Here is a 12,302-nt window from a genome sequence, read left to right on the forward strand (position 1 = left end):
AACCAAATAAAGATTCAGATACGCAACTACATGCTGAAATAGTAACATCTTTTATTAAAAACTTTCTTTGATAAATTTCCCAACAAATATACAATATTATATAACACTTTTATTATGACATTATCTCACAATCCATCATTTGCATTGTAATTTTATTTCATACAAGAACATATACAGGGCACACACATATATATACATCCCAAACTTAACTATTTCTTTTAAAGGAGCTGTCCCATTCACCTAATTGTCTTTAAAAACTTAAAATGTTTGTGTTGTTTTTATGTGATTACATTTTAAATAGAAAGACTAAAATCCGTTCTGTTCTGACGAAGTTAGTTTGCTCGGCATGTAGCAACATATTTACTATTTCCAAAAAACAAAACAAAGTACATTTTCATTGACAATGTTTCTTTAGGGGTAGACTTGGCCCTTGGTCTTATTTGCGGGGTAAAGCACATGTGTAATAGGCTTTTGGGGCATTGGTAAACCCCATCACTGGGGTGAGAATGAGATCTTCCCCAGGAGGAGCCTGGAATGTGAAGTTCTGCAGCAGACTGGTGAAGAATAGGAACATTTCCATTTTGGCTAAAGTTTCCCCAGCGCAGCTCCTTCGTCCTGAAGACAAAGAACGGGATTATACCTTTTCCAACCGGTAGATGCGTTAAATCGTACTTAAGATGCTATCGACACAAATGCAAAGAAAATAACCTAGCTGTAAAAGCTTTTGTAGGATTTTGTTTGTTTGGAGTAATTAACATGTTTAATTCTGTAATTCTTTTTGTGTGTTAAAAGCAGAGATTTATGTGGGGGAATTTATTTTATATCTTATTCTTTACGTGCTTCAATCTTGTGAAATGTTTGTTGTTAATGAGAGATTTGGGAGCTGTACAATGTGGTAGTTTTGCAAATATTGACGTTACTTCAATACTCCTATATGTGATACAAAGCTCTTGAAATCACATTGTCCCTGCTAGCCAGCGTACAACTGAAATTCTGCCACCTTTTGGAAAAGTTTCAGACAACCCTATCCATACATATCATTTCATATGTAATTCAATAGAATTGTATGTTATAATTAACATATATTACCTGCGGAGAAAGGCATAAAGGCTTCTTTCTTCACAAACTTTCCTTTAGAGTCTAGAAAATGCTGTGGGTAAAACTCATACGGTTTCTCAAAGTGAGTCTTATCTCTCAGGACCGATGACAGCAGTGGAATTACATGAGTGCCCTAAAAAAACAGTAATGTGGAAAAAAAATATAAATTGATCACTTTAGAAAGCACCTTCATATAAAAACATGGTTGCAACATAATGATTGTAATATCACAATTTACCGTTTTGTGCCAAAAAAAACCCCAAACACATTTATCTGTCCATTCAGCATGTTAAGCAAATACACATTAGCAGATATGCAACATTTTTTCCTTTGAAGGTTTAATTACATGTACATAGAACTTTCCAACTTCCTGCTTGACCCTCTTCAATCTGGTTTTCGCCCTCGACACTCTACTGAGACCGCCCTTACTAATGTTGCTAATGACTTACTCACTGCTAAATCCAAGGGCCACTACTCCATGCTAATCCTACTGGACCTTTCTGCTGCTTTTGACACTGTGGACCACCCTCTTCTCCTTCAAAAGCTTTATGATCTTGGCCTCCGTGATACTGCTCTCTCATGGCTCACTTCCTACCTCTCTGATCGTACCTTCAGTGTCTCTGTCTCCAGTAACACTTCCCCTCCCCTCCCTCTCTCAGTTGGGGTACCCCAAGGCTCAGTTTTAGGACCCCTTCTGTTCTCTCTTTACACTTCCTCCCTTGGCAAACTGATCTCAGCCTTTGGCTTTCAATACCACCTGTATGCTGATGACACCCAGATCTATCTATCCTCCCCTGATCTCTCTCCCTCTGTCTTAGATCGTGTAACTAACTGCCTTGCATCTGTCTCTACCTGGATCTCTGCACGTTTCCTGAAACTCAACCTCTCCAAAACTGAACTCCTCATCTTCCCTCCCTCCAATGCTAAGATTCCCCCATCTATCTCCCTCAATGTTAATGGTGCCATCATCTCCCGTCTACTCATGCACGCTGTCTTGGTGTCACCGTTGACTCCGACCTTTCGGTCGCACCCCATATTCAGTCTGTCTCTAAAAACTGTCGCCTTCATCTTAAAAACATTGCCCGTATCCGTCCCTTCCTAACGCAGCATACCACTAAGGCTCTTATCCATGCCCTGATTATCTCCTGTCTTGACTACTGTAACTCTGTCTTAGGCAGTCTCCCTCTTAACCGTCTCACCCTTCTACAATCCACCATGAATGCTGCTGCCAGACTTATCTTCCTCTCCCATCGCTTTACTAACGTTTCTCCCCTCTGTCAGTCTCTTCACCGGCTGCCTGTGCGCTTCAGGATTCATTTCAAAATCCTCACTCTTACTTTCAAAGCCCTTCACAGCGCTTCCCCTCCCTAAATCTCCTCTCTCATCTCGAAAATACACTCCTAACCGGTCTCTCCTCACTCATCTCTAAATTCACTCCTCACCGGTCTCTCCTCACTCATCTCTAAATACCCTCCTAACCGGCCTCTCCGCTCATCCAATGATCTCCTTCTATGCTCTCCTCTGGTTTCTAGCTCTCATGTCCCCTTACAAGATTTCTCAAGGGCTGCCCCTATCCTCTGGAACGCTCTCCCCCGGCCACTCCGTCTCTCCCCCTGCCTTTATTCCTTCAAAAAATCCCTCAAGACCCACTTCTTTAAGGATGCTTACAACATAGCACATTAACCCCTTTCCTCCCATATTCCTTTAGCTCACCTTTCCTACTCCCTCTCCTGCAATACTTTTACTAGTGTGGCTGGTCTATCCCTAACAACAGCACTTTTACCTATTGTGTAATACACCCTAAATCCCTCTAGACTGTAAGCTCGTTTGGGCAGGGCCCTCCTCACCTGTTATCTCTGTGAGTCAAATTGTTATGTTACATACTACTTGTTATGTCCTGTCTACCCATTGTACAGCGCTACGGAATTTGATGGCGCTATATAAAACAATAAATAATAATAATAAGATGGCTGTTGGTCAACTCAGGAGCCGATCATCAGCCATTGTACATACTCCAGGAGAAGTCTTCAATAAATGTTAAAAGCACTGTCATTCCTCTAAAACTAAAGAGAAAGCTCGGCAGCTTTTCTCTACACTTAAAAAAGTAAAATTAATATCCGATCGCTTCGATGGGCCCATGGAGCAGGCAGCTCAATATGGCTGCCTGCTACCATAAAAAAAGATACTCATTGCAGTGGCAGCATGTTGTCTAATCTACTGTGAGCTGGCTGACATGTCTTCAATGTACCTTCGACAATTTATTTATTTATTTTATTTTTTTACTTGGTACTCTATAAAACAGAGAAAGCAAACACATTGCATGTATAATTTAGTTCATAAATGAGAAACGGGACCCTGAGACTTGCCTTTGGTAAAAAGTATCCTCTGAACGTGACGTCTTGAGTAGTTGCATGCGGAAGGTTGGTTGGCACAATATCCGCAAACCTTTGAATCTCATGAACAACGGCCTCGGTATACGGCATTTGCTTTCGGTGCTCCGTTTGGGGTTGAGCTGAACCGATCACTTTTTCTATTTCATCTTGGACCTTCTCTGTATGTACAATAGAAAACCACATTGAAAAGATTTTTTAAAATACCTAAAAATCACATCAAAATCATATGGCAGTATACAAGTTCGCTGTGTAATAAATTGCGTTCTTTTCTGCTTGTAGTTTTTTTTTTTCCCCCTCTTTTTTTAATTTAATTATTTGTAGCTTTTTTGTTGTCTTGTATATTATTGGACCTTCAATTATTAGATACTAGTTTTGTACTTAAAGTGGAACTCCCACCAACCTATTTAGTATGTAGAAATTAATATATATATATAAATATATATACCGGTATATATATATATATATATATATTTTTTTTAAAAAAACACTACGTGTTAACTGTAAACATGTACTATGCTGCAAAAGTGATCTTATCAGCCAATACAAGCACACTAAATGGGCTGATGGTTCTTATCCACTATAAAGCGGTGCCGGCAGGTCCAGGGGGCAGCAGGTCCTCTCGGGTGATTAAACCCCCCAGTATCTCGCTGCAAGGGAGATCTTTGATCTCCCCAACCCGCGTATTTACACTATAGAGGCTATGACGGCTCAGCACAGCCTTGGTAGACTTCATGAAATCATGATGCACGCCTTTAAGACACGACTCGCCTGGATATGACGTCATTTCCCGGGGTACTGTTTATTGCATTTGGGACACCGACCTCGTAGGGTAGCGTCTAGGGGTGCTGCCCTAGGTCGGCCCAATCAGATCACTGCCATTAAGTTCTATGTTCTTATGTTTGTGAACAATTTTGAGCTTTCAGTGTGCCAAAGGTGTTGCCAAAAGTTCATCAGCACCACATATTTCCACCGATATTTAGTTTCAAGTTACAGTATGTTGGCTTATAAAAGTTACATATTTAACAAAAAAAATTCTCACTCTGAATGTCCGGATTTTTCATCAATAGCAAAATCCCCCATCGGAGGGTGGTCGAGGTCGTCTCCATCCCAGCAGCAAATAAATCTGTCACAAGCTTTGTTAGATTGTCATTGTGGAAATATAACTCTGGATTAGGCTTCTCCTGTAAAGAATATACAATATATATATATATATATATATAATTCTTATAGAAAAAGCATACGCAGTGTGCGTCACAAAAATTAATTACTATGTTAACCCTGTATAAAAAGCTGGACTACTGGATCATGATTAACCCTTTAAGTGCCTGTAGTCAGGCACATTTTCCCAATTGGAACTATAGTTTTGGTTTAGTTATAGATAGATTGCAATCTTATGAAGATCTTTACATATGGAAATCTCTGTTTCTTTAGGGAGGTGTTAAGGTTTTTAGAAATATTTAGTTTAGGATAAACCATGCATCACATAACAACATATAATAGTGTAAATAATCAAAAATGTACTTTTATCTCATTATTTCCAAATAGATTCCAATCCAATAATAAAAGAAACAAAATTATTTTCTTAGAAGCCGCCCTCCCCCCACCTCTACACCTAAATGTATGAAGTAGATGTGGGGACTTATGACATCATGATCCCTGATTCATGCAACTAAGCAGGGATCATACTTTTTACCAGCATGCTAGTCAGCTGATCTCAAACTAAGTTAGCTGTCAGCACACTGGCCCTTTTTTTTATCTTAAGGTTGGGTTGTTTTATATACTATATACTATAAGAGAAGCAGCTGATCAGAAATCCCGTGCATGCTGCATCAGACCTAAATTGTCCCATGTACATTGTTATACTTCCAAGTTTGTGGGGACAGTTTGGGGAAGGCCCTTTTCTGTTCCAGCATGACTGTGTCCCAGCGCACAAAGCAAGCTCCATAGAGACATGGTTGGATGAGTTTGGGGTGGAAGAACTTGACTGGCTGCACAGAGCCCTGACCTCAACCTTATTGAACACATTTGGGATGAACTGGAATGGAGATTGCGAGCCGGGCGTCTCGTCCAACATCAGTGCCTAACCTCACAAACGCTCTACTGGATAAATGGGCAAAAATTCGCACAGAAGCACCCAAAATCTTGTGGAAATCGTTCCCAGAAGAGTGTCATCAAAGTCCATGTTGGTGTAATGGTCAGGCGTTCCAATACCTTTGTACATATAGTGTATATACTGTGTTTGTTTTGTGTGGGTTAAGATTACTGGGACTGGGACTGGGGCTAGCCATGGTTTAGAGGTTAAGGACTTCATACACCACTTCCTTGCCTGGACATTGAAACTACTATCCTGGAGTCCCCGGAAAGCAATACTCCACCTTGAGGCTCTGCGTAAAACCCAGCATGTCCCCAGGTATGATGATTACATATACAAAAATGAAAAAGTTGGCTGTAACTTGAATATTTGATATATCTATTATTAACCATATGCAAACTAAACCAAACTTGAAAATTACTCAGTACCTCCTGTTGTTTGACAAGAAATGTGTCGATTAGATTTCTCTGGTCGTTTATATCCAGAACTTCCTTGTGGTTTGTGAATGTCTCTTTTACAAAAATTTCAAGCTCTGCCACATTTTTGTGAACCGTTTTGTGATTTCCAGGCAGCCAGCCCATCAGGGATGGAAAGGTGTTATACAACTGAGAAGAATAAATACAAAAAAAAAATAGTTATATGTGTTTAAAGTTATATTGGAGGACATCTTAACATATAATATCTTTGATATGGTAAATAAGGACCTAATACATGTATTCATGCATGCTTCCCAGCAGTCTCAGTTTTTTTCTGGGTTAGAGTTGAGGCCGGGGCAGGACTATAGATTAAAGCTGAATGCCAGGATATAACGTGCTATTACAGAGCACAGCTTTATTGGTCCACAAGGAGCGTGGAAGCTGTGAATTAGGTCTACGGTATAAAAATCACAGATCTCCATTGACTTTACAGCTCGTCGGGACGGTTAGGGGTTCACGATCTCCACTGCCTGAAGTGGGACAATGTCTTGAATCTAAAAATGGGCCAGCTGGGAGGTAAATTATTGTTGCCATTGTAAAGAGCAAGGCACAAGCTATGCATTTTGAGAGTTTTAGGATGCAGAGTTTGTAGGAGAGGAGACAGTTACACGGAAGACAGTTCATCCATTTCAAATCCATTTCAAATATTGAATGACCATACATATTTTAATATCATGCTGGAACTTTAATCCCCCCACAGCTGTTATTATCTTAGCAAGCAGCCTTATTAGGCTGCCTGCTCCATGGGCCATTCTCCACCTAAAAGCAACTATTGGAATTTAATTGCTTTGAAATAGAAGCTGCTGATTGGTCTATTATCTGCTGATTGGTCTTCTTTTTAGAGGAAACCATCAGATTTAACATTAAATGTGTGGGTTTCCTATTTAACAGAGGTATTGTGTGTAATGTTAAACTTTCATGACTTCTGTGAAGTATTTAGGTTGGGTGGACATTGACCTTTGTGGCTACTGTCTTCTCTGCTGAGCACCACAAAATAATGCTTGGTGGGTACATGATACTTTGGAGGCTGTGTTAGCTAGGTATATATGGGGTGGTTATAAGAGAGATCAGCAGTGCTCTATGGAGCCTGATCGCCCAATTAAGCCTTCAGCTGCTGGTTTTGTGGAGAGGGTGTGCCACTAGCCAATACCTACAACTAGTCAACCTAGTCCACTAAACACTGCTATTCCAGTCTATCCTTTGCCTGGCCCAGAACTACAATGTGATAAAGAAACACAACTGAAAAAAATGGTTTACCTGAACCATTGGACTTCCTACAAGCCTTGTATTTTCATTAACTAACTGTGTGAGTCTCATAATTATTGGGTCGTCATATTCAAAGCGATGACCAAGGAGTATGGAGACAATTATGTTGGCTACAGCAGTGTTCAGTATCATGGTGTTCTCAAACGGTTTTCCTGGAATGTGAAAAAAGAGATGATAAGTATTGTATGGACCACAGTTGTCCTTAAAGCTGCTGTTCCACCTACTCTGCTGAATATAACAGTTTTTTAACTGCGTTGAAAAACCATTACAGCTGAATACCAAAACCCTTTTAGACATAATTACCGTATTTGCTCTGAAAAACACCCATCGTCTTATATTCAAGGCCGTGTTATAATCAGATCTCAAATAGAGGTCTAAGATCCGCTGCTGCCGGCACTTCCTCTGGGGGAGTGTCGGCGTCACATGACCTTCCGGGGCTTCATCGTAGAAGCCCCGGCGGAAGAGCCGGCAGCAGCGGTGGTTGTCTGTGCGCATTTTTTTCCTATAGGGTAGTCTTATATTAAGGCTTTTCCCCCCTAAATTAAAATTCAAATTTTGGGGGAGTCGTCTTCTAATCAGGGTCGTCTTCTAATCGAGCAAATATGGTATTTACATTTTAGTTTCATTCGTAATTTCTGCCAGGAACACTTAATTGTGTTACTAGGATTAAACTTTCAGATAAAACAAAATAATGAAATCTACCAAGGTGTACTTGTTACTAGAGTTCCATGTATTATCTAAGTGAAACAGCAGCTTTAATCACAAAGACTTTAAAAAAAAATAATAATAATAATAATGAAAAAAAGGCTTTGTATGCATGTGTGGAAAAAATGTGGCACAGGTGGATAGAGGTGAGATAAAGGTGTGTCATGATTGAAAATGGACTAGACATAAGCGAGGGTGTCTCTTCTGTCCCTTAAGCCTCATGGCTTTCGTCTTTCATATTGCCATGTAGTCTGTTTTCTAGAGACTCTGACTCCAACTGATCAGTTACCTGTATGACGAGCCTATTTTAATGGGTTTTGGAAATGTACCAACCAAGCTGGCAAGACATAACAGCTATTATCTCTGTAGCTAATGTTGTTTACTCAAGGATCATTCCGATGTTGTTTTTTGAGTAAATTCCAGAGAACGTGAGGTCTTACCTTTGAACGAGTTAAACTTTTGTACCAATGAATCACACTCTTCATTTATCTTGTTTTCTATGGGTTTCTTTCCCATTCCAAAATCTCGCAACGTTGAAAGAGTAAATCTTCTCATAACTTTCCAGCTCTCATCACGTGCAAAAATAACACCTATATATATTAAACATAGTTATCAATTCATACTAGCTATATTTCAAAAGGTTCAAGTATTGTGTCAAACTCTTTTTGACGTTTTTGACGGTATTTCACTAGACTACTTTGAGGGTATATACTGCCCGAAACAAAGCCTGTCCTTGAAAATGAGGACTCATTGATGCAGGCATTCTGAAATGTAAATTTCAGAAAATTTACAAGAAAAAAAAATGACAATGGGTCTTAATATATAAAATGTGGGCCATTGGGCATTATCATTAAAATGAAGGAATCTGAGCAGGCTCCAATACCTGAACCCGCTCACAACATGGGGTGAAAAGGGGTTAACCAAAAGTGTTTTTTTTGTTTTTTTATTTCACATGGGTCAGTGGGGTGCCAGGCTTGACGTCTTGACCCTTGGTCAGCAGCCAAACAATGGGCAGCATAAATATTAAATTAAACTGCTAAATTCCAAAACAGAATTGGGGGGGAAAAAAATGACGCCTCATTTTATGAAATTAAACCTGGGCATCAGCATCATCTGACATGACACTTGACATGTCAGATTTTGGTTCAATATCTTGAAGGGTCAAAATAGGGTTAAATGGGATATATAAAATGGGTAAAAATGCTGTTTTATTAAACAAATGATCAAATGACTCCTCCAGCAACTGCTGTTACTAGGCAGTCCCCTCAAGAGAGACCAGCCGGCTGCCGCGTGCATTGCAGATTCCCCCTGTATTTGTACTGGTAAGTCCAAAGAGAAATCTTGCCACATTTTGTGGATATACCAGTATGTCCATAGGGTAAGGAACGGCTTAATCAGTCCTTGCTCTTGTCTTAGATTCAGGGGCCATATGCCTATCCCATGCATGTTTAAATCCCCTCACTGCCCCACTTGTACTCATCTGCAATAACTATAACTCTTTGAGAGCCATCCACAATAGAACATACAGAATGCCTTAGGAACTGTTTACAGCACATTCCTCTCCAATATCTGCTGGAAAAATGTATTTACCGTGTCCTTCAGATATATCGTCAAAAATGGCTATTTTTGGTCTTCCAGAAAACTGATCAGCATGGTTAACGAGAGCATCTTTCACCATCTCATAACCACACAGGACCACAATCTTCTCTGTTCCTATCTGAATTCTGTATATTGGTCCATACTTCTCCGACAACTGCAAAGGAAGAAATTTAGTATGTCACTTCAAACATGTTCCTTACATAAGACCCACAGAGAATTAGTTTTTTGTGTATATTATTTTTTTCAGAATATTAAACCACTTAAACAACATATTACAGCTGGATAGACTTGTCAAAAGACAAGGTCACACTTGGTAGAGTAAAAAAAAGTCATGAATATATGTGCTAAGGAATAAAGTACAGAGAACAGATCATCAGTCGTTCAGTTTAGATATCTATGGTTCCTTAAATTGTATTCCTCTCACAAAGTACTACCTTACATCCTCATAACAATGAAGTCCTTCAAAAACTCCCATCATCCCAGCTTTGAGCATATATATATATATAATGGGTCTAAAACACAATGAAGTAGAACTCCCACCACTCTGCATTACTAATTTGAGATTACAAATAATTATGTAAGTTAATGTTTCCAGGCAGCTGCATATTAGCCATTTTTTATGAGTGCTCGCTCTGTTATATGAGCCCAAGCTACTAGACAAACACTCAACCTGGACGTGTGTCTATTTTGTCTCAATGGGCTGTGAGGAGGATGGTTCGGGTGGCCAAAAAATCTCCAAGGATCACAGCTAGAAAACAAACTCAACCGTCTTCAGTTGGCCAGACGCTGCTTGAACTTCAAATGGGATCGGGTTCTATGGTCAAATGAAACCATAATAGAGCTTTTTGGCAATAAACCCCAGAGGTGGGTTTGGCGCATGCACAGAGGTAGCCATATGGAAAAGTACCTCATGCCCACGGTTAAATATGGTGGAGCGTCTTTATCGTTTCTTTGTGAAATCTTTGTACTTTTTTTGTTGTTGTTGTTTACATTTGATGCTATAGCGTCAGGATAACTGATTGAATTATGGTCTCATTAATGCAGAAGAGAAGGCACTCTATATATATATATATATATATATATATTATTTATATATATAATATATATATTATTTTTGTTAAGAAGTTAAACAGTTGTATCTAATGGGATAAAGAATAAGAAGCTTTACATGTTTACCTCCAACATTGTTTCAGTTGGATTCTTCATGTTTAGAATGTGCATATTTCCAATTATTGGTAAAGTCTTCGGGCCAGGAGGAAAATTGTGATAAATGTTCTTACTCCGTCCATAAAACAAAACCAGAAGAGACACGCAGAGTATAATGGTGAGAAGTATTGTTATGGGATCCATCGGAATCATCTCTTTGGCAAAACCTGTACAGGAAAACGAAAAAATATGCGCTGGATTTCATGTTTAGCCTCAGATAAACTTCTTACATCTTAATGCCTGATCTCCCTCTCATCTCCTGTATTTTAGGAACCTAAAACCCTGTATTTAGTACATTGTTATTTCCACACAAATCTCGCTTGGTAACCATTTGATAAATTTTGCCACAATTAATCTCCCCGCTTTCTTTCTGCCTAAATCAACATTCCTTCCGCTGTCTTTTGTTTTGATTATTTTTTTTATTTTTTTTTTAATTACTTGCTTTTTTTTATTATTATTATTATTAATTTTTTTTTATTATTATTATTTTTTATTTTTTTGATTAGCACAGCCCTATGAGATAGATTTCACTATGTGTTTGTTTTTTTTGGGGGGATATTGAACATTAATTAGATGGCCCCAGGGGAAGAAACTTACAATGAGTGAGAGCCCTGCATTGGATAAATCACGACCGCTTTTGATAAGTGCAGTATCAAACATTAACACCATTCGCTTCAAATGGTTCTTTATTGCTGGGTGTTCAATGGGGCTCCAAAGTGTAGTTTATCCTGGGACTTTCTCTGCCCTAACTTCAGCCTACCTATACAATTTACAACTTGGGGAATACACCACATGATCACACACTCACACTCACACTCACTGTAACACACACTATAGTACACACACACAAAATCACTTGCCTTACATGGAACCGATCACATTATGTGACCCGACTGAGCCCACTTCTCCGGGCGGGACAACCCTTATTGTTGTAACGTTCACCCTTCGCTGTATGGACTTGGTTAAACTTTGTGCTACTCATTTTACGTTTTCAGCCACTAGTGGCCGCCCTTGCCACTCAGAACCGCTCAGACTGGTTATCAGGTCCAGCTGCAGTTGATTTCATGATCAAGACAACCTTTATAAACCTGCCCAGCCTTGCAGTCTGGGCCTTGACATTGATGTTTGAGGACTACCTGCTTTGGTTCCTGCTTTGGTTCCTGCTTTGGTTCCTGCTTTGGTTCCTGCTTTGGTTCCTGCTTTGGTTCCTGCTTTGGTTCCTGCTTTGGTTCCTGCTTTGGTTCCTGATCTGCTCCTGCTTTATCTCCTAACGTGTTCCTGAGTTGCGGCCAGCGCTCCACTAAGTGGACTCCCAAGCCGTGTGCCCTGCAAGTGGGCAACCTGCCGTGTGCCCTGCAAGTGGGCAACCTGCCGTGTGCCCTGCAAGTGGGCAACCTGCCGTGTGCCCTGCAAGTGGGCAACCTGCCGTGTGCCCTGCAAGTGGGCAACCTGCCGTGTTCCTGAGTT

The 12,302-nt window shown here is 39.8% G+C and overlaps 1 protein-coding gene across 1 annotated transcript; it reads right to left on the minus strand.

The window, feature by feature from the left end:
- Positions 1–436: 436 nt before the first annotated feature.
- LOC149281493 (cytochrome P450 2K1-like) lies at positions 437–10,979 on the minus strand. The gene is made up of 9 exons (XM_089499218.1): positions 10,806–10,979; positions 9,621–9,783; positions 8,471–8,620; positions 7,317–7,477; positions 6,012–6,188; positions 4,531–4,672; positions 3,465–3,649; positions 1,090–1,231; positions 437–615 (listed from the first exon to the last, which is right to left on the minus strand). The coding sequence occupies exons 1-9, from the start codon at positions 10,977–10,979 to the stop codon at positions 437–439; spliced, it is 1,473 nt and encodes a 490-aa protein (XP_089355344.1).
- Positions 10,980–12,302: the final 1,323 nt, after the last annotated feature.

The sequence above is a fragment of the Sceloporus occidentalis genome, unplaced genomic scaffold (genome assembly GCF_023333645.1).
Source record: "Sceloporus occidentalis isolate IW3139 unplaced genomic scaffold, rSceOcc1.0.p SCAF_131, whole genome shotgun sequence".
Classification (NCBI taxonomy): domain Eukaryota; kingdom Metazoa; phylum Chordata; class Lepidosauria; order Squamata; family Phrynosomatidae; genus Sceloporus; species Sceloporus occidentalis.

Coding starts and splice junctions, on each gene's coding strand:
- LOC149281493 (XM_089499218.1), bottom strand. CDS start 10,979: ATGGATCCCATAACAATACTTCTCACCATTATACTCTGCGTGTCTCTT. Junction 9,784..10,805: donor CAACTGAAACAATGTTGGAG/GTAAACATGTAA, acceptor CTTCCTTTGCAG/TTGTCGGAGAAGTATGGACC. Junction 616..1,089: donor CTTTATGCCTTTCTCCGCAG/GTAATATATGTT, acceptor CTTTGTCTTCAG/GACGAAGGAGCTGCGCTGGG.